Source organism: Malus domestica, chromosome 16 (genome assembly GCF_042453785.1).
Source record: "Malus domestica chromosome 16, GDT2T_hap1".
In the NCBI taxonomy this organism is placed as follows: domain Eukaryota; kingdom Viridiplantae; phylum Streptophyta; class Magnoliopsida; order Rosales; family Rosaceae; genus Malus; species Malus domestica.
Window position 1 is genome coordinate 9,984,286 of NC_091676.1, and position 24,785 is coordinate 10,009,070.

A 24,785-nucleotide genomic window follows, 5' to 3' on the forward strand; every position below is an offset into this window, starting at 1 on the left:
TACAACATGTTTGGAACGTTGAGAACTTTTCAAAGTTAGATGCCAAACTTGACTCAGAACCATTCACTGTTGGAAACAAGAAATGGTACGTACATCTATCTAACTTAACTGCATGAAAATTGGAAAGAAATTAATTAGGCCTAGAATGGCAATAGCCAACACAATTATAATACTAGTAGGGATCTCCAGCATATAAACTGTTTATTGTTTGTTACATATATAAAATGTATATTATTTTGTTATATTTCCAGCATCGGACTATATTTTCTAACACGTCTCATCACGAGAGATCCACACAGTTTCACACTGGAAACCAATTATCACATAAAAACTGGTCAATTTCATTATGTTTGAGCTCACACATATTTTCAAGAGCCCATTCATTATTCATTCACTAGAGCCAACTCACATTTCGAAGGCTTAGTCATTCGTTTAATACCCTTGTGCCCAGCATGGTCAACCTTTTTGACCCAACATCACCACCACTCACCCACCAACATCACTGATATTGTCCACAACTTAACTACCTATTATTAGATGTGACATTTATCAAATTATCCCAATGACATTAGTCGTGAACCTCCCACTTATAAACTGTATATTATTTTGTAATACTGTATGATGTGGGACTCAATTTTCCAAGGATAAATTGTTTTTAGTATTAAAGTATTGCTCCACCAACATGACCAAGCATGGGCCATCACCAACATCAATAATTTTTGTTTTAGCCAATTTCACTATGCAATTTGAAATATAGTCTAGCAGATTAAGTGCCCAAAATGAAGCATTGCTCTTGAAGATCAAATCAACTTATAAATGAGGCATTGTCCTTATATTTCACGTACTATTTGTGGTTACAGGAAGATCGTGCTCCATCCTAAGGGAGACTCGAACGGAAAAGGTACTCATATTTCTCTTTTCTTAGCATTGGCTGATCCAGAAACCCTCCCTCCTTGTTCGAAAACGTGTGTGGAGATTTCCCTGCGCATTGTCTATCGAATGAATCGCAAGACTAATCATTGTCAAAAAGGTACTACACGTAAATAAAGGTTGAACTATTGCCGTGGATATATAATTAACTACGTTTAGATATTCCACATTGAAAAAGGAAGCTTTGCCTAAATATTTTAAATAATCTCAAGTCTCTGCATGCTATTGCTAATTGATTGGTATTAGATTGGACGCGCACGTTCTAATATATATATACAATGCGCTCTTATTCATGAAGGTATACATTTTGTGTGTGTGTGTGTGTGTGTGTAAGTGAAATAATTCTATTATCTTCTTGTAGCTACTAATCAATGGTTTGATGCCTCGAGTCCGAGTTGGGGTTGGTCTCACTTCATTGCACTGGACACTTTCTGTAAGGCCGGCAAGGGCGATTTTGTAAAGGATACTTGCTTGGTGGAGGCCGAGGTCACCGTCCATGGAAATTCTCAAATAGTGTAGCTAGTCAGCTAAACCATGTTATCATGCACTGTTAAATTTGCTTCCACCCACCCTGTGGTTGCATTTCTTTGGGGTTAATAATTATGATATTTTGTATGTGTTACTTAACTCTTAAGTTTTTTGAAGTAGTCCATATACTTGCTTCTCTTCCAAGAAATTCATATGCTGAGATTTTATAAAATGATGAAAGAAAGGGACGTATGGAGGTATTCATCATCATATATCTACCAATTATTTGAGAGGCATTTTAGGTTTAGGTGCCTCGTTTTCCTTATTTTCCTTATCTACCAATTTCACTACAATTAGGTGCCGCTAATTTTTCATCAGAAATTAGTGACAGTGCCTGTATTTTTTACTGTTTTTATTTTACCGTGTAATTTGAGATGGTGGTGCATCAGTAACTGATCTCGGAACCCTTGCAACCAAGTATTATCAAATATTGGTACCAAAACAAGAAGGTATAATTAGGGCTGGGCAAACGGGTCCTGGACCAGCGGGTAGGGGCGGGTAATGCGGGTACGGGGCGGGTACAGATATTGTAAATTCAAAATGGGGCGGGGCGGGGCGGGTACAGGTAAATAACGGGGCGGGGCGGGTACAGAAATGGGAAAATACGGGCCCCCGGCCCGGATCGTTGATTCCTACCTTGATTTCCTACCTTGATTTCCTACGTTGATTTCCTACCATTGATTTCACCCTCTCTCTCTCTCTCTCTCTCTCTTATTCTTGTCCGAGACTCCCAAGACTCTCATTCTCAGACTCACTTCCTCAACTTTCCATTCTCTCGATCTCTCCTCCCTCGATCTCTCCTCCTTGAATCTCCTTCAACCTTCCAACATGCAAAATCTCCTTGAATCTCCTTTATCGCCGCCACCATCATCATCAGACGGACCTCGATCTAGGGTTTACACTGAGGCTTCGCCGTCGATGAGCTAGGGTACCGCGAGGTGGGCCTGAGAACTAGGGTTTACACTGAGGCGGTGTCGGCGATGCTTGAATCCGACGGCAATTGATCCATTTCTCTCTCAATTTGTCTGATTCGTTCTGTCAGAGTCCTCCAGAATCCAGATCGGAGATGCTCCGAGGGACCTGAAGGATAGTAGAGATAGAAGATGGACGATGATGGCGCGATGACGATAGCGAGCTCGTCGATGATGGTGGGCTCCAGATCGACGAAGATGACGCGACAACCACCACCCACCACCACTATCGCCGGCGCGACAACCACCACCCACCACCACTATCGAGGACAGTATCATCCTTGCGAGTTCTGGGTTCTGTTCTGTTTTTTTTTTTCCTGTTTATATGTTGATTGTTGTTTCTTTTCAATTTTGATGTTTTGATCATTGTTTGGTGGTTGGTTTTGTCTGTGTGCATGATTAAAGGGGTTTGATTTGTTGTTTTTGCATCTGGGCTTTCATTTATTGCAGCTGTGCTGCTTGTTCTCGTATGTGGTGGGGAAGACGACCTCAACGAGGTCGTCCCTTCTATGGCTAAAAGAAAAAATGGGTACCCGTGGACCCGCCCGAACCGGCCCGTTTTAACCGGGCCGGGTAATGTCCGGTTCCTATACAAGAAAATCCAATCCACGCCCCATCCCGGCCCGTTTCGTTTAAGCTCCGGTTCCTACAAACTTAGGTTTGGCCCGGCTCGCCCCGGCCCGTGCCCAGCCCTAGGTATAATGACCTTTTTCAAGGCCACAACATGTTTGCGCGACGGAGAAAATTTTGTCGCGCAAAAATACTTTGCGCGACGGAAAATACAAAACGTTGCGCAAACTGCCTTTGTGTCGTGCAAAACAGCTTTGCGCGACGCAAAAGTTCCTACGTCGCGCAGAAGTACCTTCGTCGTGCAAAGTTTTTTTTTTTTTTTTGGTTCTTGCATTGCCTTTTTCTTTTGTGGTATCCACATGTGTAAATGTTTTAAATTGATGATCAAATTAGTTCATTGTATTCATATAAGGTTAAAGAGTGTAGTTGTAAAAAAATCATCAAAATCGGAGTTAAAATAACCGTTAAATCGTGATTTTTCGTTTATAACCATCGAAAAGTTTTGTGCCGTTACTTGATCTTTGAATTTTATTTTTTTTGCGATTTTTGGTGTATGCGATCTCGAAGCATATACAAACAAGTTTGATGGTTGGATCGTTCAAACTAGCTTCGTACAATGCGTTTCCCATGAAAACAATAGATTTACTAACACTTGGAATTTATTAATACTTTCATCAACTATAACATAAGAATTTGTGGTATCCACTTGTGTAAATATTTTTAATTGACGATCGAATCAGTTCGTTGTATTCATATAGGGTCAAGGAGTGTAGCTGTAAAAAATCATCAAAATCGGAGTTAATAGAACCGTTAAATTGTGATTTTTCGTTTATAACCGTCGAAAAGTTTTGTCCCGTTACTTGATCTATAAATGGTTTTTTTTTGTGATTTTTGACGTATGCGATTTCGAAGCATATACAAACAAGTTTGACGGTTGGATCGTTCAAACTAGTTTCGTACAATGCGTTTCTCATCAAAATCAATGGTATACGTATTTACTAAGTATATTTTCATTTATTTATTTTGTACTTATAACTTATAAGCACAAGGGCCAAAATTACCTTCGTCGCGCAAAGTCTTCATTTTTTTTTTTGGGGTTTTTGCATTGCCTTTTTCTTTTGTGGTATCCACTTGTGTAAATGTTTTAAATTGATGATCGAATTAGTTCATTATATTCATATAGGGTTACAGAGAGTAGCTGTAAAAAATCATCAAAATTAGAGTTAAAATAACCGTTAAATCGTGATTTTTAGTTTATAACCGTCGAAAAGTTTTGTCCCGTTACTAAATCTCTGATTTTTTTTGTTGTGATTTTTGGTATATGCGATCTCGAAGCATATACAAACAAGTTTGACGGTTGGATCGTTCAAACTAGTTTCGTACAATACGTTTCCCATCAAAATCAATGGTATATGTATTTACTAAGTATATTTTCATTTATTTATTTTGTACTTATAAGCAAAAGGGCCAAAAAAAAAAAATACAGAAGACTTTGCGTGACGCAGGTATAATTGCATCGCGCAAATCCGTTTTGCGCGACGCAGCGGTACCCACTTGTGTAAATGTTTTAAATTGATGATCGAATTAGTTCATTGTATTCATATAGGGTTACAGAGAGTAGCTGTAAAAATCATCAAAATTGGAGTTAAAATAACCGTTAAATCGTGATTATTCGTTTATAACCGTCGAAAAGTTTTGTCCCGTTACTATATCTTTGAATTTTTTTTTTTGTAATTTTTGGCATATGCGATCTCGAAGCATATACAAACAAGTTTGACGGTTGGATCGTTCAAACTAGTTTCGTACAATACGTTTCCCATCAAAATCAATGGTATATGTATTTACTAAGTATATTTTCATTTATTTATTTTGTACTTATAAGCAAAAGGGCCAAAAAAAAAAAACAGAAGACTTTGCGCGACGCATGTATAATTGCGTTGCGCAAATCCGTTTTGGGTTCTTGCATTGACTTTTTCGTTTGTGGTATCCACTTGTGTAAATGTTTTAAATTGACGATCGAATTAGTTTATTGTATTCATATAGATTTAAAGAGTAGATATAAAAAATTATCAAAATCGGAGTTTAAACTACCGTTAAATCATGATTTTTTCGTTTATAGCCTTCGAAAAGGTTTGTCCCGTTACATAATCTCTGAATGTTTGTTTTTTGCGATTTTTGGCGTATGCGATCTCGAAGCATATGCAAACAAGTTTGACGGTTGGATCGTTGAAACTAGTTTCGTTCAATGCGTATCCCATCAAAATAATAGATTCAGTAACACTTCGAATTTATTTGTACTTTCATTAAGTATAACATAAGATTTTGTGGTATCCACTTGTGTAAATATTTTAAATTGACAATCGAATTAGTTCATTGTATTCATATAGATTTAAAGAGTGTAGCTATAAAAAATTATCAAAATCGGAGTTAAAACTACCGTTAAATCATGATTTTTTTGTTTATAGCCTTCGAAAAGTTTTGTCCCGTTACTCAACCTCTGAATGTTTGTTTTTTGCGATTTTTTGCGTATTCGATCTCGAAGCATATACAAACAAGTTTGACGGTTTGATTGTTGAAATTAGTTTCGTAGAATGCGTATCCCATCAAAACGATAGATTCACTAACACTTAAAAGTTTATTTATACTTTCATTAAGTATAACATAAAGATTTTGTGGTATCCACTAGTGTAAATATTTTAAATTGACGATCGAATTAGTTCATTGTATTATATAGGATCAAGTACTGTAGCTATATAAAATAATCAAAATCGGAGTTAAAATTACCGTTAAATCGTAATTTTTGGTTTATAGCCGTAAAAAAGTTTTGTCCCGTTACTCGACCTTTGAATGTTTGTTTTTTTCGATTTTTTGCGTATGTGATCTCGATGCATATACAAACAAGTTTGACGGTTGGATCCTTAAAATTAGCTTCATAGAATGCGTATCCCATCAAAACGATAGATTCACTAACACTTGAAGTTTATTTATACTTTTATTAAGTATAACATAAAGATTTTGTGGTATCCACTAGTGTAAATATTCTAAATTGATGATCGAATTAGTTCATTGTATTCATATAGGATCAAGTACTGTAGGTATAAAAAATAATCAAAATCGGAGTTAAAACTATCGTTAAATCGTTATTTTTGGTTTATAACCGTCGAAAAGTTTTATCCTGTTACTCGACCTCTGAATGTTTGTTTTTTTTCGATTTTTTGCGTATGTGATCTCAAAGCATATACAAACAAGTTTGACGGTTGGATCCTTGAAATTAGCTTCATAGAATGCGTATCCCATCAAAATGATAGATTCACTAACACTTAGAGTTTATTTATACTTTCATTAAGTATAACATAAAGATTTTGTGATATCCACTTGTGTAAATATTCTAAATTGACGATCGAATTAGTTCATTGTATTCATATAGGATCAAGGAGTGTAGCTGTAAAAAATCATTAAAATCGGAGTTAAAACCACCGTTAAATCATGATTTTTCGTTTATAACCGTCGCAAAGTTTTGTCCCGTTACTTAATCTCTGAATGTTTTTTTTTTTTTTTGCAATTTTTGATGTATGCGATCTCGAAGTATATACAAACAAGTTTGACGGTTTGATCGTTCAAATTAGTTTCATATAATGCGTATCTCATCAATTTCAATGGTATGTGTGTATATGTATATTAAGTAAATTTAAATTTATTTATTTTATACGTATAACATTTAAGAAATTGAAAAACATGTATATTTATTAAGTAGCTTTAAATTTATTGTAATTGTTATAAAAATATATTATTGTGGGTTTTATGTAAAAAAAAATTGAATTTGAAGGCAGTAAAATTACATTTTTAGTACATTTTATAATATTTATAAAAAAAAAAATACCGCGACGCCATGTGTATTCATCGCGCAAAAACCATTTGCCCGACGTCGAAACCCTAAACCTGCGTCGCGCAATGTGTGATAATTTTGGCGGTGCACTTGTTAAAAATAGGCGCTTTGTTTAAATTTTCGCTATCTGTGATAAACCCGCACTCTCTCTTCTCACTCGGTCTCCCGAACTCTCTCTTCTCACTCGGTCTCCCTCATCCTCTCACGCAGGTGAATCACCCTCTCTCTCCCTCTCGCTCATATCGCCCTCTCTCTCCCTTTCGCTCACTCGGTCTCTCTCTCCCCAAACCTGAACCCTCCCTCTTTCTTTCCCTCTTTATTTCTGAGTTGTGATAAATCTGAACCCTCCCTCCTTCTTTCCCCTTCTTTCGAACCCAATCTTGAACCCTCCTTTTTTCCCCGTAGACCCCAAATCTCCATTTCTTTCTTTCCCTCCTTCTTTCCCCTTCTTTCGAACCCAATCTTGAACCTTTCCCCGCAGACCCAAAATCTCCCTCTCTTTCTTTCCCTCTTTCTTTCCCTCGATTTACTGAAACAAAAGTAGGAAGGAGAAACTGTTTGATCATCAATGACTGGTTTTGTTAGAATGAGATCGAAACGGGTCACTTACCCGCTCGACGACCGGGTGAAAGATAGACTCGTATGAGGATACAGCTCCGGACCTAGTGATGCCAGGAAAGGAAGCGAGCACTCCGGCGACTACGACTCCCCCTGCCTCTCCGAGCTCGTCCGTGGCTGGGTTTCACGACAACGAGTCCGACTCGGAACGAGTCGAATCGGGTATTGGGCCGTGAAAGGGACTTTTTAGTTTCTTCTTTTTCTTCTGTAGGTGTATGGGTAAGGAAGGGACTTTTTAAAAATTTGCTGAAGTTATTACCAAGATTGAACAATATGTGCAAGTTCTCTGGCAAATACAAGCTCGCATCTCCAGTTTGGCAGGTTTGCATTCCATTTGAGTACGTTTCTTATTAGCGTTTTTGTTTTCCCAGTCTTTAATTTTTCCGGGGTTTTCTTTTTAATTTGTTTAGCTCTTTCTGCTGCCATTGCTGATTTTTATGTTTTTTTTTTGGAGAATTTAGTGCTAAATTTGGTGTCTTTCTGGTCAAGCTGGGGTTTCGGAATCGAGGGGTTTGTCTAGAATCAAATTTTAGGTTTCGGGAAGTTAGTATTGTGGAAAATTAGGACAGTTTGAGCTCCATTGGCGAGAATTTCACAGATTTACTTTTTCCAGCTCTTTCTGTTTGGTTGGTGAGAAAATTTAGGAAGCCAAATTCGATTTCCAGAATGAATTAATATTGGAAGAAAATTGATTTATCTTACGTTAAGTGCTACTCGTTCTGCTCAATTAAGCATTAAGCTCATGTATTTTACTAGGATAATCTATGGCTTAGTAGTGACTTTGATGCACTTATGTCAAACTTCACCATGAAATTAAGCACTGGCTTCCCCCGGGGAGGGGGGGGGGAATCCTATGTGCATTGTTAATTTGACTTGCCAAGCTTAACTACCGTACCTTTATTTTTCTTAAGAAATAAACAGGCTTTGTAAATGTTTTGTCGAAGGTAATGACAACAGCAAGAACTGTAAACTTTTAAATTCCTTAAAAGTGTTTCAATTGGTGTTATATGATTTCTGTCTTTGTTATTAGTCCCAATGCGGTCACAAAATTATTTGGTGTATGTTTAATGTACATGTCATAGAAAAATATGGTGCTGTGATATATCATTGATGTATGAGTGTGCTGAGTCCCGCATAAAAACCTGTGATTGAATGGTCATTGAGCATTTGGCTTTGGTAAAAACTTATTGGTTTATTTGAACATAGGGGGCCTGAAGCTCAAGGGCAGCTGTATTCTCTTCCTTTAGGCTTTGGAAGAGTTTGTCCTGCTGCGAGTCAACCTTACGCTTCTACAGGAGTCCATGGGTAAGGACAACCCTTGTAAATTAAACATATAAATTCATTATTATGTGTTTCACTTAATGTTTTATGTTTTTTTCCGTGTGTATCTGTCTCAATGCGATCACATTCTTGTGGCACATGTTTAATTCATGACACATCAGAGAAGAATATAGTGTTGTGATATATTATTGATGCATGAATGTGCCTGAGTTATGCATAAACACCTGTCATTGAATAGCCATTGCGCATTTGGGTTTCGTTATATATTAAAAACTTATTGATTTTTATTTCAACATAGGGGGCCTGAAGCTCTAGGGCAGCTGCATTGGCCTTTGAAAGAGCTCGTCCTGCTGCAAGTCATCCTTACCCATCTGCAGGAGTCCATAGGTTCGACAATCCCTGTAATTGTACATTCAATATTCTGTGTTTAAGATGATTTGAGAAAACCAATTACATTTAGAAGCGGACTTGTCATTAGTCGGAAAAATCTGTGTTATTGTCTAATGCCATGTGAAGTAGAATTGACTAGCTTTAGATAATTGGCATTTTAATTTCTAAGTTGTAGCAGTGTTGTGTGTGTTTCAGTTTCGGCATGTGAAACTTTTCGTTTCATTGTTATGACATTGGTTTAATTAGACCTTTGCACAGTTTCTTTTTGTACGTATTTCTCATCAAGAACTTGGTGGTTGAGCTTGAAATCCTATATAAGCTGAAAAGGTATTCTTTCAGCATTTTGTGTGGCATGCTTTAAGCCTTTTGCTTTCTCTTTAGCGAGAAAAGATTTATGCTTTCGCCTTTTGTTTTCTATTCTTTTGTTAAATTTCTTACTGATAAGTTTGTCTTTGAAATGATGTTGAGTTGAATGCTTTCTTGATGCTCTGCATGTCCTGAACTTACACGTTTTACACAAATATTCGGAAGAGTGGTAGGCCGAAAATGTGGCCCTCCCGATGTCAACTCTGTATAAACAAATTATATGTCTTTTACATTTCCTATATGCTCGCACTGATTGAAAGATGTGGAAGTTGATTTCTTAGAATTGTTTTTAAGAGAACACTCTCTCTATACATTCAGCCACAATCGTTCACTAGTTGCAAGCTGTAGAAATCATTATCAGCACCATTCTGAAACCTTTGTTAATTTTTCAGGGGAAGAAGAAAGATTGCTCAGTTCTCTTTCTCTTCTCCCCTTTTCCTTTTCCCTTTAATTTTCTCGTTTCTCCGTTTTGCTTCTCTGCAATAATTAAATACATATTCCAAGCATATATATGTGTGTGTATATATGTATGTATATGCAAATAATTGGAAGATTAGTTGGTTGGATGATCAGGAAAAAGGAACCTACGAGGTTTTTCAAGGTATATCTGATGTGTGTGTGTGTGTGTTTTCTCTAAGGGATATCCACATACTCCTTTTCTCCTTATCTCTGTATTGAATAAATCTAATCAAAGAAGAATCAGGGGAGTGTGAGGAAATCATTTCCCTATATTATATACCCATCTATTTACATTTAATTCTCATGCATCCAGCAGATCAAATGAACCAGTTAATATTTCATTATATGCAAAACACATCGCTTAATTTTACTGATTTTTTTTTGGTGTTGCGGTACTTAGATGATAAGATAATGCAGAAGTGCCTTCATGGGGCGGCGCCTGATGTGGGTTTTGATAAACTTCTCTCCCTTAAAGAACTTGCTGATGCCTCCAATGGATATGTCATTAACAACAACTGTGTATTTGGAGTGGAGGTCTTTGTTCGTAAAGAAAGAAGAGCAGGCAACGGAAGGTCCATATCAATGACCAAGAATGCTGCGAAGTACACGCATGTTTGTAAGATTGAGAAATTTTCAATGTTAAAAGATGAATATTATTGCTCCAAACCATTCACCGCAGCGAACCAGGGATGGTAAACTAAGCAAGCATTCTTTTTGATAAAAACTACTGTCAACTTTCTTCTCTCTATCACCAGGAACGAAAGGAGATCGATGCTTTCAGTTTCAGTTATATATTTAGATTGATATATGAAACTTCATGCATCTTCTATAAAACCTGTATGTTATTTGGAGTTTTACTTTACACTAATTTGTTGGTTATTGCAGGCAGATAATGATATATCCCAAGGGAAATAGTACTTCAAAGGGTACTCATTTTGCACCTTACTTAACATTGGCTGATGCAGAAAAGCTACATCCTCGAACCCAAATCCTTACAAAGTTTATCTTGCGCATTGTAGATCAAATGCATCTCAAGCATCATTGTTGTCTACCAGGTAAAGAGTCTCTGCGTTTTATGTTATATGTAATGTAACCACACACATGTATAGTCTCCTTTTGTTGAAGAATTTTTTCTTTTAAACCTCAACGGTACAAGAAGAATTTTAAGAAAATAAAAAATTACAAGGATATTAACCATTAAAAAAAAATACATAAAAAAGAAAGGAATATAAACCTTACCTGAAAGAAAACCAAGAAAGATTCGATGCCCACTTTTTAATTAATCGAACCTCGAAATAGAGTGCAGCAATTATAGAGAATTGTTTTTACTTGTAGGTACTACTTGGTTCAGCGCTTCCCAAAGGAGCTGGGGTTGGTCCTCATTCGTCACACTGGCCATTTTGAATGAGGCAGACAAGGGGTTTTTGATGAACAATTCTTGCATAGTGGAGGCAGACATCACCGTCCTTGCAATTGCTAAAGCATTATAGTCAGCTTGCCGTAAAACTAAAACTCGATCCGGGGATGTATTCATGCTATTATTTTGATGGCATTGTTCAATTTTATCACGCACAGTTTGAACCATGGTAAGATTCTCTCTGCATATCTGTGTGCATATATATATATATATATCAGTATATTTACGTTATTCTTGTGTTTCCTTGCATATATATATAAGTATATTTACGTTATTCCATGCATATTATTTTGTTGCAGAGGTTTCCAGATCATATTCAAATTCACCTCCAGCTCATTAAAAGGTCGTACCCAGTGTACAAGGCTCCCGCTTTAAGCAGGGTCTGGGAGAGGTGAATGTCGGCTAGCCTTACCCCCATTTATGGAGAGGCTGCTCCCAAGTCTCGAACCCGAGACCTACCGCTCATGGGCGAAGGCACTTGCCATCGCACATTAAAAAAATAAAGTAGTTTTCAGTGCTAAAGAAACATTCAGCACATGGACATCAATCAACGGAATTTGAAGTTGGAGGATGCAAATGGTAATCCCCATTCTCATATCTGCTGTTTAAGGGTCTGTTTGAATTTTTTTTAGAATGGCTAAAAGTTTTTCCTAACAATAAAGTGCTTCTGACTATGTTTTGCATAAAACTTTAAAGCGCTTTTGAGTCTTAAAAAGTACTTTCTGAATAAGCACATGAATATACAGTAAAAATTTCTACAGGTCCATAGTAAAAGCACTTCTATAGAGTTGTGGCTTTGTTACCAATGTCCACTAACAAATAGATCCACAGATTCATAGCAAACCATGTCTATTGATTGGCAATGGCTTGAACCTCTTTTTTTTTCCACCTCGAGAAAGTAATTGCATATGCTACCGTAATGTCCCGAACTTCACTAATCAGAATAAGCGGTTACATATACCATAGAGGTATAACATATTTGTAGAATTATAAGCGGTTACATATACCACAGAGGTATAACATATTCGTAGAATTATCAGAGAAACGGGCCACTTCCAACAACACCGATATTGTGCGCAACTTGGTAATTACTACTTGCACAATCCGTCAGGTGTGACCTTTTATCCCAAAAGGCCTCAGTATTAGTTGGAGTGAGGTTAGGGTATTTAAACTCTTCTTTCCTTAGAGATACGGTCGATGTGGGATATGTGACTTGTGTTGTAATCCTCGTACGCATAAAATTTTATTTCTCCAATCATCACTATCTAATTTTGGGTTGGACGTTCTAATACCATCAGGAAACCACGAATAATGCACCAGTGATACCTTGTGAATAAACAAACAAACACACACACACATGACATAATGCATTTGAGTTGATGTTAGGTTTCTTCTTCTATGTTCAACATGCAATAATTCTGGCCTATTATGTATATCTACATACTCACAGGAAACTGGCGCTCTACCCAAATGGAAACAAGAAGAAGAATGTGAAAGACTTCATCTCTGTCTACTTGGAAATGGCTGGGGTAAAATCACTTCGGGCTGGTTGGGAAGTATATGTTGATTTGAGAGTGTTTTTGCTTGATCAGAATACGGGATCGTACTTGGTTCTCCAAGGTATATATATGTGTGTATGTGTGTGTGTGTGTGTATTCTATTTCTCATGCATGCATCCAGCAAATAAGAGACCGGTTAATATGTGTTGATGAGGTCACGTCGAGAAGCTGAGGGGCTTTGCATATGCTTATTGAATGATCTTCTAAATTTTAAGGTATTAAGTCCAAGTTAGTCAGGAATTAACCATAAAATATAGATAGAGCTATTATAAATGTCTTCCATGAGTATTACAAAGGTATGTGAGAGAGATTTGCAAATCATTACTTAGAGGGTGTTAGTTTCAAATTCCTCTCACATGCTTTAATTTGTTCAATTCATATAAGACATTCCTTATCCCCTCTAAGTAACATTTGTAGACTTGAATTAAAAACCCTCACCCTTACATAGCTTTAGGGAATTGGGTTATCCTCATACATATTGCTAATTGATTTTATGGTAAAATATCAACTTCATTCATAATATATCAGAACAAATGTACCAACGTGTTGAGCCCAACACATGCTCCCACGTCACCCAATATATGTCCCCAACGTGTTATTCTTGAATGATCACACACGAGAGAATCTCAATTTCCTTCATGTGCTTTTGGACATTAATTACTCATCATTTTTATGGTCTTTCTTATTAATATTTATTTTCTTGGTGCATTTAGATCCTAATATAAAGCAAAAGTGCTTTCATGGGGCGATGCCTGATGCCGGTATTGATAAACTCATCTCACTGAAAGAATTTACTGATGCTTCCAATGGCTATCTGGTAAATGACGACTGCGTGGTTGGAGCTGAGGTCTTCATTTGTTCAGAAAAAAGAGCAGCCAAGGCAGAGTTTCTATCAAAGAGCTATTATTCTTTTACGTACAAGCATTTTTGGAACGTTGAGAACTTTTCGAAGTTAGATGCCATACTCGACTCAGAACCATTCACCGTTGGAAACAAGAAATGGTACGTACATCTCTCTAACTTAACTGCATGAAAATTGGAAAGAAATTAATTAGGCCTAGAATTGCTTATTCAAATTTGCCTAGGTCCTTGCCGAAGTGTAAAGTCATGTCTATCGTCTGACTAGAGCTTAGCATCTTTTAAAACTTTGCTAATTATACAGTTAAGTAATAGGACGATACAACGAGAAACGGTGCTAAATCATCCTTCAAATAATATTGTTTTTCAAACCCTCCTTCGACTATTTTGAGTAGTCCAAATCCTCTTTTGAATATTTCGGTTAGTGCAAATTCTCCTATGAATATTACGGGTGGTTCAAATAATATTCTTGCAAATGCAGGACTTACATCTCGAATGAATGTTCACATTTTTCAGGACCCTAAATTTTTTAAATTTCGCCCCTCCCCCCAAGAATTCCTGGCTTCGCCACTGAACACAATTATTATACTAGCAGGGATCTCCAGCATATAAACTGTGTATTGTTTGTTACACGTGTATTATTTTGTTATATTTCCAATGTCGACTATATTTTCTAACACACCTCAGCATAAGAGATCCACATGGTTTCACACCGGAAATCAATTCTCACATAAAAACTACTCAATTTTATTATGTGTGGGCTCACACATATTATCAAGAGCCCATTCATTATTTATTTACTAGAGCCAACTCACATTTCGAAGGCTTAGTCATTCGTTTAATACCTTTGTGTCCAGCATGGTCAACCTTTTTGACCCAACATCACCACCACCCACCCACCAACATCACTAATATTGTTCATAACTTAACTACCTATTATTAGATGTGACATTTATCAAATTATCCCAATGACATTAGTAGTGAACCTCGCACTTATAAAATGTATATTATTTTGTAATACTATATGATGTGGGACTCAATTTTCCAATGACAAATTGTTTTTAGTATTAAAGTATTGCTCCACCAACATAACCAAGCATGGGCCATCACCAACATCAATAATTTTTGTTTTAGCCAATTTCACTATGCAATTTGAAATATAGTCTAGCAGATTAAGTGCCCAAAATGAAGCATTATTCTTGAAGATCAAATCAACTTATAAATAAGGCATTGTACTTAAATTTCACGTACTGTTTGTGGTTACAGGAAGATAGTGCTCCATCCTAAGGAAGACTCGAACGGAAAATGTACTCATATTTCTCTCGTCTTGGCATTGGCTGATCCAGAAACCCTCCCTCCTTGTTCGAAAACGCGTGTGGAGATTTCCCTGCGCATTGTCTATCGAATGAATCGCAAGACTAATCATTGTCAAAAAGGTACTACACGTAAATAAAGGTTGAACTATTTCCGTGGATATATAATTAACTACGTTTAGATATTCCACATCGAAAAAGGAAGCTTTGCCTAAATATTTTAAATAATCTCAAGTCTCTGCATGCTATTGCTAATTTATTGGTATTAGATTGGACGCACATGTTCTAATAATATATAGGGTGAAGTGCCGATTTAGTCCCTGAACTATCACCTCAATGAAAATTAGGTCTCTGAATTATTTTTGTGTGTGTGTGTATAAGTGAAATAATTCTATTCTCTTCCTGTTGCTACTAATTAATGGTTTGATGCCTCGAGTCTGAGTTGGGGTTGGTCTCACTTCATTGCACTGGACACTTGCAGTAAGGCCGGCAAGGGCGATTTTGTAAAGGATACTTGCTTGGTGGAGGCCGAGGTCACCGTCCATGGAAATTCTCAAATAGTGTAGCTAGTCAGCTAAACCATGTTATCATGCATTGTTAAATTTGCTTCCACCCACCTTGTGGTTGCATTTCTTTGGAGTTACTAATTATGATATTTTACGTGTTACCTAACTCGAAGTTTTTGAAGTAGTCCATATACTTGCTTCTCTTCCAAGAAATTCATATGCTGAGATTTTATAAAATGATGAAAGAAAGGGACGTACAGAGGTATTCATCATCATATATCTACCAATTATTTTAGAGGCATTTAAGGTTTAGGTGCCTCGTTTTCCTTATTTTCCTTACCAATTTCACTACAATTAGGTGTCACTAATTTTTCATCATAAATTAGTGACAGTGCTTGTATTTTTTATTGTTTTTATTTTACCGTGTAATTTGAGTTGATGGTACATCTGTAACTGATCTCGGAACCCTTGCAACCAAATATTATCAAATATTGGTACCACAACAAGAAGGTATTGCGACCTTCAGGGCCACAACTGAGAGTTTGAGTAGTTAAGCAAATAACAAATCCTAGCTAAAACACATTACTCTTAATATATATATATATATATATATATATATATATATATATATATATATATATATATATATAAACCCTATAGGCTAAAGGATTATTAAAAAAAATTAATAAAAAAAAATCACATTTGTAATAGAAAGTGAATTCTCATGGTTGAATTTTTTAGGTCGACGGGCTGATGACTCACTCCAACAACACCGATACAGTGTTAGTTAGAGTGGAGATACGGTGTGTGTTAGAGCAGAGTAATTATATTTAAACTCTTCCTTTTCCTCACCGATGTGAGATTTTTGTTTTTTGGGTAGAAATTTCATTGTCTCACATTGACCATTACCAAAGGGTTTCCTCACTTTATAAGGTTTTGTTCCTTATCGATGGTGATTGGCAGTGGCGGATCCAGGAATCTTACCCCAAGGGGTCGCAGTGTAAAAGTTCAAATAAAAATTTAGGATGGAAAAACAAAAGTGAGTCCCTAACTTATCTAGATAGGGTCGCGAAGTACAAAGCCCCGGTCATTGACAACTGTTGTAAGGACAACAAAACCTATGTTTAGTAATGTGCTATAAAAGAACTTTTTCATGATGCACTTGAATGTTTAGTAATGTGCTATAAAAGCACTTCTATTAGGGTGTAACCAAACCATCGAAAATCCTCATAACTTTTCCTTAACAAAGCTGCCGAAAAGGTAGAAGCATTCCAACATTTTAAGGTGTAACCAAACCGTCGAAAACAATGGCAATTATTCAAGAAAACAAAATAATTAAGAACTCTTCACTATGAATGCCCAATTTTTCAAAGAAATTATTTGGAGATGCAGTGGAAGTAGCTAAAGAGAATAAATTGAAGTGACAAATATCAACGACAGCAGAAATGAAGAAATAAAAATATTTGAAGGATGACTGGGATTGTTCTTATAACGTAATCCAATACACTAGCACTAAAATCATATGAAACAGATAGATACTTTGGACACGCACCGATCAATGCAACTGTTTTCACCCATATTTAGCTCAGACTCCTTGTACCTGGATGTATTTGACAATTCACATTTACTAACTTGAGTGACTTTAGATTTCAAAAAAGGGCCTTAAAGTAAACTGCTGCGTATCTTTCATAGAGGTCCATAAGAACTAAATAGAGAAAAGAAAAGGGTTCTCATACTTCTTCTTGACGCACTTGTTGAAACATGTGTGGGTAAGCCTGAATCAATAACCAATTAAATGCGTAAGTGAAAACCGGTAACCATCGGAGCCAAAGTATTAGACATGGAAAATTGCAGATACCAAAGCAGAATTCGCAACCTAAATAGATGTGCTCAGTCAAAGTGTATAACACAAACAGAAAAGACTAAAATGCTCACACATTGAAGCCACAAGACAACCAAATACGATTGCTTTAGAACTATTGTTCAGAAGCCTTGTTTTTTAGTGAACAATCATACATGCTCATCAACACAAAGTATTAAGTCCAACGGAAATAATAGTTAAACAGGTACAAGCCAAAATAAAGAAACAAATAAATGATCACGCTTACGGAAAAAAGCCCCTAAAAATTTCTCAAACTAGAATATAGGCTTGAAGAAACAACCCTCGCCGCCTTCCATATAAAACCACATTAGTGAACTGTGATATCTAACACCGTTCAGAAAACTTACTTGTTGAACAACTCAACCCTGTATTCCATCTCCTTCTCGGCCATACCAAAAATCTGCACATTCATTGAAAACAAACTTCAAGTCTTTCCAAAACGCCAACATTGTTTAATAACACAACTTTTATGGCAACAATTTATAACAAAAAGAATAGAAATCCATTAACATCAACCATATTGCTCCATCCTAACTCCCGTGAAATGCCTCGGTTTCACTACTAATGTCGAAAACACCGCCATCATTGACCAATTAGACAAACTATACCAAATCTGATTACCCCCCAATTCAAAGAATACACAGATTCCCAACCCCCATTAAACAATCTGACCATGAATTTCCAATCTTGGGTATACTTGAAATCATATTCAAACTCCAAAGGTAGAAACTTTAGAACAATGAAGAAAAGGGCACTCACCTGTTCCTTGTCCAAAACCGTCGGCTCATTAGGGGCGCCATTAGATCCTAAAAAACCCCCAAATTAACTCACACGATTCCTTCAAAACCGAAATAGAATGAAGTAGCAGAGAGGGTTTAAGTAATCTTACTCGGTGGGAGAGAACCGAAAGTATTGTGATTGGAAGCTATTAGATGCAGAGGGGGTTTTAGGTGTCTGATTTGAAGCTGAAGCAGGCGAAAATAGAAATTGCACTGGAGGTGGCGTGCGAGTCCAACCCCGACGACCCCAGCTCCAAGAGGTCGCATATGGGAGCTTCAAGGTTGTTTTCATGGTTTCCAAGGGGTCGTGCGACCCGACGACCTCACTGTGGATCCGCCAGTGGTGATTGGAGTGATGAACCATGGAGAATGAAATTGGGCTTAACCTTTGGGTTGAGTTTTGGGGTGTACTAATTAATATATATAATTAATTTCAAATTTAATTAATTAATTATTTTTTTATCAACATACTCATCTTTTCATATGAAGTTTGAAGTGATGAAAGAACGCAGAGCAAAGCACCGCTCTGAGAAAGATGTCTTCCAACAGACACACCCCATTCTTATACATGTTCGCATCTTTTCAGATGAAGTCTGAAGTGATGAAAGAATGCAGAGCAAAGCACCCCTCTGAGACAAATGTCTTCCAAGAGACGCACCCCATTCTTATACCTGTTGCGAACATGTATAAACCTACTATATATACATCAATCTGCATGACATTTAGAACACAGAAAATATCTAATTCTTCTTCTACAATCCTAAACCTCCTTACTCAGAGAATCACAAAGAAATTTGCTAGAAGTTAAGTTTACCGGTGCTGGAATTCTGACTTAGATCGTTGAATCCTAATAAAGCAGACGTCCATAGAACTACAAGCACTGAGTAGGGACAAAATTTATGTTTCAAGGATATTGCGGTACGTAAGCCTTAATCTTCAAGTTGTCTGCTTAATATTTTTATTTTGTTTATACTCTGTTAATTTATTTATTCCCATTTATTATTTATTAACATATATAAATTTATAATTGACTGTTAATATTTATCCACCATGACAATCCACCTCTTGCCACTTAGAGGAGGACTTAAGAACTAAAAATATATAAACACGAAACAAACGATCTGTCGTTTGTGTTAAAGCAAAGACGTCTGCATTACCTATGCTTCCTGCTGTTGTCTAGTTCTGCAGGAATAAGGAGTCCTAGTCTTCATTGGAGTTTTTGTATCATGTTGAATTATAATTCTTGGGTGACTTGTAGATATCTTAATTCATATCCCACATGGATTAAACTTGTGTTTATATTCTTTATAAATATTTACGTGCAGCACTCGCTCTATTCATCGAGTAGAGTTTGCAGGTCATTATATTCTTCTAGTTTAATATCTTTCAGTTTGCAACCTGATCACAATTCCTGCAACGTTCGCTGGCCAATTTTTGTTGCCATGGGTCAAGGTGGTAAGATACTTTCTGTGCCTCTAATTCTTTGCGTGCGTTTCAAGCATTGTTTTGGTTTTCCGTAATTTTAGTGACTCAGATGCTTTGTTGTGTTGCCACTATTCAGTTTCAGGGATTTCGAGATCATATTCGGCTTCACCCGCAACTCACTACACTTTAAAATTAGAGTCGTTTTCAATGCTAAAAGAACTTCCAGAGGATCATAGATGTGAATCGGACGAGTTTGAAGCTGGAGGATACAAATGGTAGTACATATTCTTGTACATATCTGCTGATTAAATAAACGAAGTTAGAAAACATTCATGTCTAGTATATTATTCTGTTACTTATGTATATATTATTCGGTAACTTGTGTATTTATGTTATGCTCATCAAAGGAAACTGGTGGTCTTCCCATATGGAAACAAGAAGAAAAATGTGGGACACCACATCTCTATCAACTTGGAAATGGCTCGAACAGATTCACTTCAGCCTGACTGGGAAGTATATGTTGATTTCAGAGTGTATTTGCTTGATCAGGAAAAGGGAACCTACGTGGTTTTTCAAGGTATATATGATGTGTATACGTATGTGTGTGGTTTTCTCTAAGTGATATCCGCACACTCCTTTTATCCCTTTGAACACCCAAGTTTACTTTTTGTCTTTGTATTGAATAAATCTAATCAAAAGAAGAATCAAGGGAGTGTGTGGAACACATTTCCGTACATTAAATACCCATCTATTTACATTAATTCTCATGCATCCAGCAGATCATATAGAACAGTTAATATATTATTATATGTAAAACACATTGCTTAATTTTACTGAATTTTTTTTGGTGTTGCGGTACTTAGATGATAAGATAATGCAAAAGTGCCTTCATGGGGTGGCGCCTGATGTGGGTTTTAATAAACTTATCTCCCTTAAAGAACTTACTGATGCCTCCAATGGATATGTCATTAATGACACCTGTGTGTTTGGAGCGGAGGTCTTTGTTCGTAAAGAAAGAAGAGCAGGCAAGGGAACGTGCATATCAATGATCAAGAATGCTGCAAAGTACACGGATGTTTGGAAGATTAAGAAATTTTCAAAGTTAAAAGATGAATGCTATTACTCCAAACCATTCACCGCAGGGAACCAGAGATGGTAAACTAAGCAAGCATTCTTTTTTATGACTGTCAACTTTCTTCTCTCCCTCACCAGGAACGAAAGGAGATCGATGCTTTTAGCTTCAATGCATCTTCATTAAAACCTGTACGTTATTTGGAGTTTTACTTTACACAAATTTGTTGGTTATTGCAGGAAGATAGTGATATATCCCAAGGGAAATAGTACTTCAAAGGGTACCCATCTTTCACTTTACTTAACATTGGCTGATGTAAAAAAGTTACATCCTCGCTCCCAAATCCTTACAAAGATTACCTTGCGCATTGTAGATCAAATGCATCACAAGCTTCATTGTTGTATATCAGGTAAAGAGTGTCCCTATTTATGCGTTTTATGTTATATGTAATGTAACCACACATGTATAGTCTCCTTTCGTTGAAGAATATTTTTATTTAAACCTCAATAGTATAAAGGAAATTTTAAAGAAATAAGAAGTTACATAGACATAAACTTTAAAAAAAAAAAAAAAGAAGGAAAAGAAAGGAACATAAATCTTACCTAAAGAAAGATATACAACGCACACTTCTCAATTAATGAAACCCCGAAATAGGGTGCGGCAATTACTAAGAATTGTTTTTACTTGTAGGTAATTTTTGGTTCAGCGCTTCCCAAAGGAGTTGGGGTCGGGCGTCATTCATCACACTGGTCACTTTGAATGAGGCAGACGAAGGCTTTTTGATGAACAATACTTGCATAGTGGAGGCAGACGTCACCGTCGTTGCACTTGCTAAAGCACTATAGTCAACTGGGCGGAAAATTAAAACTCGATCCGGGGGATGTATTTATGCTATTATTTTGATGGCATTGGTCGACAATGACTTGAAGCTATTCATCATTCTTAATAAATGTGATTGAGGAAAAAAAGATACATTATTTGCCTATTATTTTGATGTCACGCACTTGAAGATTTCATCATTCTTAACAAATATGATTGAGGAGAAAAAAAAAAAGTTTACATCCAATGTTTTTATTTTGATGACACTGCTAAATAGTGACTTAAAGTTATCCATCACTTTGCATGGGGCTCAATATCCTGTGGATAGGGTGTTGAGTTTCTAGTTATGCTTCTTTCCTAAATTATTTTAATAATTTCTGTGGAGCCAAAAATAATCATAAGGCGACACGTGGATTGTTGGACGAAAATGACCAAAATACCCCCGAGGTACACCGGGATCTCTACGCGCAAGCAGTTGACAATCTTTTTTCAACAAAGTCAGAGATGCTCCAAAAGAGGTAAACAATTCAAAGTCTATCTCATCAAATTCCCTTTTGCAAGGTAACCTCCAAAATATTATGTTAATTGGTTAATTAATGGATTAATTACCCAATTAATCCATTAAATATCAATTAAGTCACCCATTATATCAAATAAACCACCCAAAACCACATCAATGGCCGGCCATCCCCATCTAAAAAGGGATCCATCCTATTTCCTACCTTTCCTTACCCTTTTCTCCCCTTTTTAGCTAATTATTTAGTTATTCTGTATGACCTTTTCATAACCTAATTATCAATTTATTCTAAATAAATATGTACCCACCAATTTATTCTTTAAGGTTCAATTAGCCAATAAATTGGCTAATTAAACCAAAATCTCAACCACAAAAACTCCTTCAAGGGCCGGCCATTCCTTGGAAAAAATGGCCAAGCCTAGCCCTATAAATAGGCTCCTATTTTCACCAAAAACTCATTCCAACACTTTGGCAAAAATCCCAAAATTCTCTAAACACTCTTTCTCTCTAAATTCTAACTTTGGCATCGGAGGTTCTTCGGCCAAAGCCCCCCCCCATTCATCGTGGGCGTGTGAGGCTCTTGTCCTTAACCTAAGGTGTTAATTGTTTTGTAGGTGCAAAATAGTCCAAGATCAAGGAGGAAGAAATTTGCATCCACAAATTGGTGCTTTCATTGAGAGTTGAGATCCATACTTATAGAAGACTCTCGCATAAAAATGTTTTTCTTTATTTTCTAGTCCATTAGAATATTTTTCATATCTTCTTATTATTAGAATTTTTTATTTGCAAAGGTTCTTTGATAAAATGTATAAGAAAAATATAATGGCTAGAAATTTAGAAAATTTCACAAGTGAAAATTCTAATACTCAAGAAATGGGACTGCGACGATCAACGAGACTAAATGTGGTCATAGGCGGAATGGTACCACCACTACAAGGTTCCACCATGGCCCAAGCCGTGCCATCCAAGTTTGCACGGGTCCGAGCCCAAGACTTGCATTCATATGCATCACATACTGAGCAGCCCATTTCCGTCGAGCAGCCCATTCTCGTGGCCCAGCCTGCTCCCGCCAAGTAACCTACTCTCGCGGACTAGCCTGCTCATGCCGAGCAGCCTGCTCTCGTGACCTAGCCTGCTCCCAACGAGCAGCCCACTCCCGTGGCCCAGCCTGCTCCCGTCGAGCAACCCACTCTCACGACTCAGCCTGCTCTCGTGGCCCAGCCTACTTCTGTGGCTTTCCAAGCAGCCCAAGTAGCCCCAAGACTATCTCAACCATCCAGATCTACCATCGAGCCGGGGGCATTCTCACCATATTTTTTCGCGAATTTGACATTTCCCAGCTCAAATCTCGCTCCCGGAGCCTACCACCCTTCCACTGCCCAATGAGGCGCATTCCTTCCAAACTCTTCTAATCTAAATGGCGAACAACACTTGTCTCGACAAGTCATAGAGTGACGAGGGCCCTTGCACAACAGACAACCTTGGTGAATCAACTTTTGCAACGCACCGGGATCCAATGTGCCCCGGATGAGGTATCCCGAAGTAAGACAAGGGCGGACGAACCTTTCTAGCAGCGTCCCGGCAAGCAGCCACTCGACCAGCCACGAGCCGAGCGTTCGGGCAGTGTACACTCCTGATTGGGCCCCCGAGATAGCGTATACTTCCATAGTCAACATGAGCAACCTTCTGGGAAAAATGTTCATTCGCGGCTAAGCCCGCAGGGAGCATCTTCCACCTTACATCGGAGTAGGCAGAACGACGGACGGAGAGAAACAGTCATTTAATCCAGCTCAAGTTCAACCAGCAGCCTGCGAAGAACTCGCTCGCCTGCTAGGAACGCACCATATACACTGCATCCGCGGCATAGACGAGCCAAACACATGGAAGAGCAGCCTAGACCAGCAAGTCATAGCTGGGGGCAACCGAGAGCTCCGCTACCCCAACAAAGGCAAATTCAGGAAGAAGTAGAGAGACTCTTGACCAAGCGATTGCATGATTTCCAACGCAACGAGGTCACCGACGATGCACTACGACGGAACATGACCAACATAAGCAAGTCACCCTTCATGGACGAGATCGAGCAGGCAAAGCCTCCACGGGAGTTCAGCATGCCACATTTCACATCTTTCAAAGAGGATGAAGACCCAGAGAGACACTTAAAATGCTACCGAAACGCAATTATCGTTTATCGAAACAACGATGATCTCATGTGCAAGATATTCGCCATCACTCTATAAGGCGAGGGGCAAGATTGGTTCTACACCCTGTCGTCATAATCCATTTGAAATTTCTATGAACTTTCTTTGGTTTTCACCAAAGAATATTCATCCTATCGCTCGATCAAAAGAAGTCCGACCATTTGTTTGATGTCAAGAAGAACCCAAATGAGTCACTTCCTGACTATGTGAGGAGGTTCAAAGCAGAAAAGGCAAGGATAGTCAGATGCAACGACTCGATAGCAAGAGCAGCCTTCCAAAAAGGACTTCCAGTAGACCACCCGCTATTCAGAAAATTGATCATGAAAGAATATCTAACTCTGGCAGACTCTTTCGCTCTGGCAGAGAAACATGCATTTTGGGATGAGGCTCCCCAATGCACATTCAAAGACTTGAAGAAGTACCCGACGTCACCTCCCTACT

The 24,785-nt window shown here is 37.5% G+C and overlaps 2 protein-coding genes and 1 long non-coding RNA gene across 4 annotated transcripts; 2 read left to right on the plus strand and 1 right to left on the minus strand.

The window, feature by feature from the left end:
* Positions 1 to 7,047: 7,047 nt before the first annotated feature.
* Positions 7,048 to 15,927, plus strand: LOC103430758 (uncharacterized). 2 transcript variants are annotated; one of them, XR_011577065.1, is made up of 7 exons: positions 7,048 to 7,824; positions 8,710 to 8,808; positions 9,083 to 9,171; positions 10,400 to 10,691; positions 10,885 to 11,054; positions 11,335 to 11,585; positions 11,716 to 11,931. XR_011577065.1 is itself a non-coding variant. In XM_070815306.1 (6 exons), the coding sequence occupies exons 3-6, from the start codon at positions 12,937 to 12,939 to the stop codon at positions 15,651 to 15,653; spliced, it is 585 nt and encodes a 194-aa protein (XP_070671407.1). In that variant the 5' UTR covers positions 11,489 to 11,585; positions 11,716 to 11,995; positions 12,867 to 12,936; the 3' UTR covers positions 15,654 to 15,927. The 2 variants fall into 2 exon arrangements, 1 of the variants encoding a protein (XP_070671407.1); XM_070815306.1 differs by lacking the exons at positions 7,048 to 7,824; positions 8,710 to 8,808; positions 9,083 to 9,171; positions 10,400 to 10,691; positions 10,885 to 11,054 and adding exons at positions 12,867 to 13,036; positions 13,689 to 13,977; positions 15,100 to 15,269; positions 15,628 to 15,927 and having other exon boundaries at positions 11,489 to 11,585; positions 11,716 to 11,995.
* Positions 15,928 to 17,366: 1,439 nt separating this feature from the next.
* On the minus strand, positions 17,367 to 18,348 carry LOC103430759 (uncharacterized). Its single transcript, XR_011577066.1, has 3 exons — positions 18,294 to 18,348; positions 17,882 to 17,934; positions 17,367 to 17,427 (listed from the first exon to the last, which is right to left on the minus strand). It is a non-coding gene; the product is annotated as an uncharacterized lncRNA (long non-coding RNA).
* Positions 18,349 to 19,522: 1,174 nt separating this feature from the next.
* Positions 19,523 to 21,873, plus strand: LOC114822237 (uncharacterized). The gene is made up of 6 exons (XM_070815305.1): positions 19,523 to 19,768; positions 19,875 to 20,013; positions 20,146 to 20,315; positions 20,602 to 20,893; positions 21,050 to 21,219; positions 21,501 to 21,873. The coding sequence occupies exons 1-6, from the start codon at positions 19,540 to 19,542 to the stop codon at positions 21,653 to 21,655; spliced, it is 1,155 nt and encodes a 384-aa protein (XP_070671406.1). The 5' UTR covers positions 19,523 to 19,539; the 3' UTR covers positions 21,656 to 21,873.
* Positions 21,874 to 24,785: the final 2,912 nt, after the last annotated feature.

Coding starts and splice junctions, on each gene's coding strand:
- LOC103430758 (XM_070815306.1), top strand. CDS start 12,937: ATGGCTGGGGTAAAATCACTTCGGGCTGGTTGGGAAGTATATGTTGAT. Junction 13,037..13,688: donor ATCGTACTTGGTTCTCCAAG/GTATATATATGT, acceptor TGGTGCATTTAG/ATCCTAATATAAAGCAAAAG. Junction 13,978..15,099: donor ACCGTTGGAAACAAGAAATG/GTACGTACATCT, acceptor TTGTGGTTACAG/GAAGATAGTGCTCCATCCTA.
- LOC114822237 (XM_070815305.1), top strand. CDS start 19,540: ATGTTGAATTATAATTCTTGGGTGACTTGTAGATATCTTAATTCATAT. Junction 20,014..20,145: donor GAAGCTGGAGGATACAAATG/GTAGTACATATT, acceptor TGCTCATCAAAG/GAAACTGGTGGTCTTCCCAT. Junction 21,220..21,500: donor GCTTCATTGTTGTATATCAG/GTAAAGAGTGTC, acceptor TTTTACTTGTAG/GTAATTTTTGGTTCAGCGCT.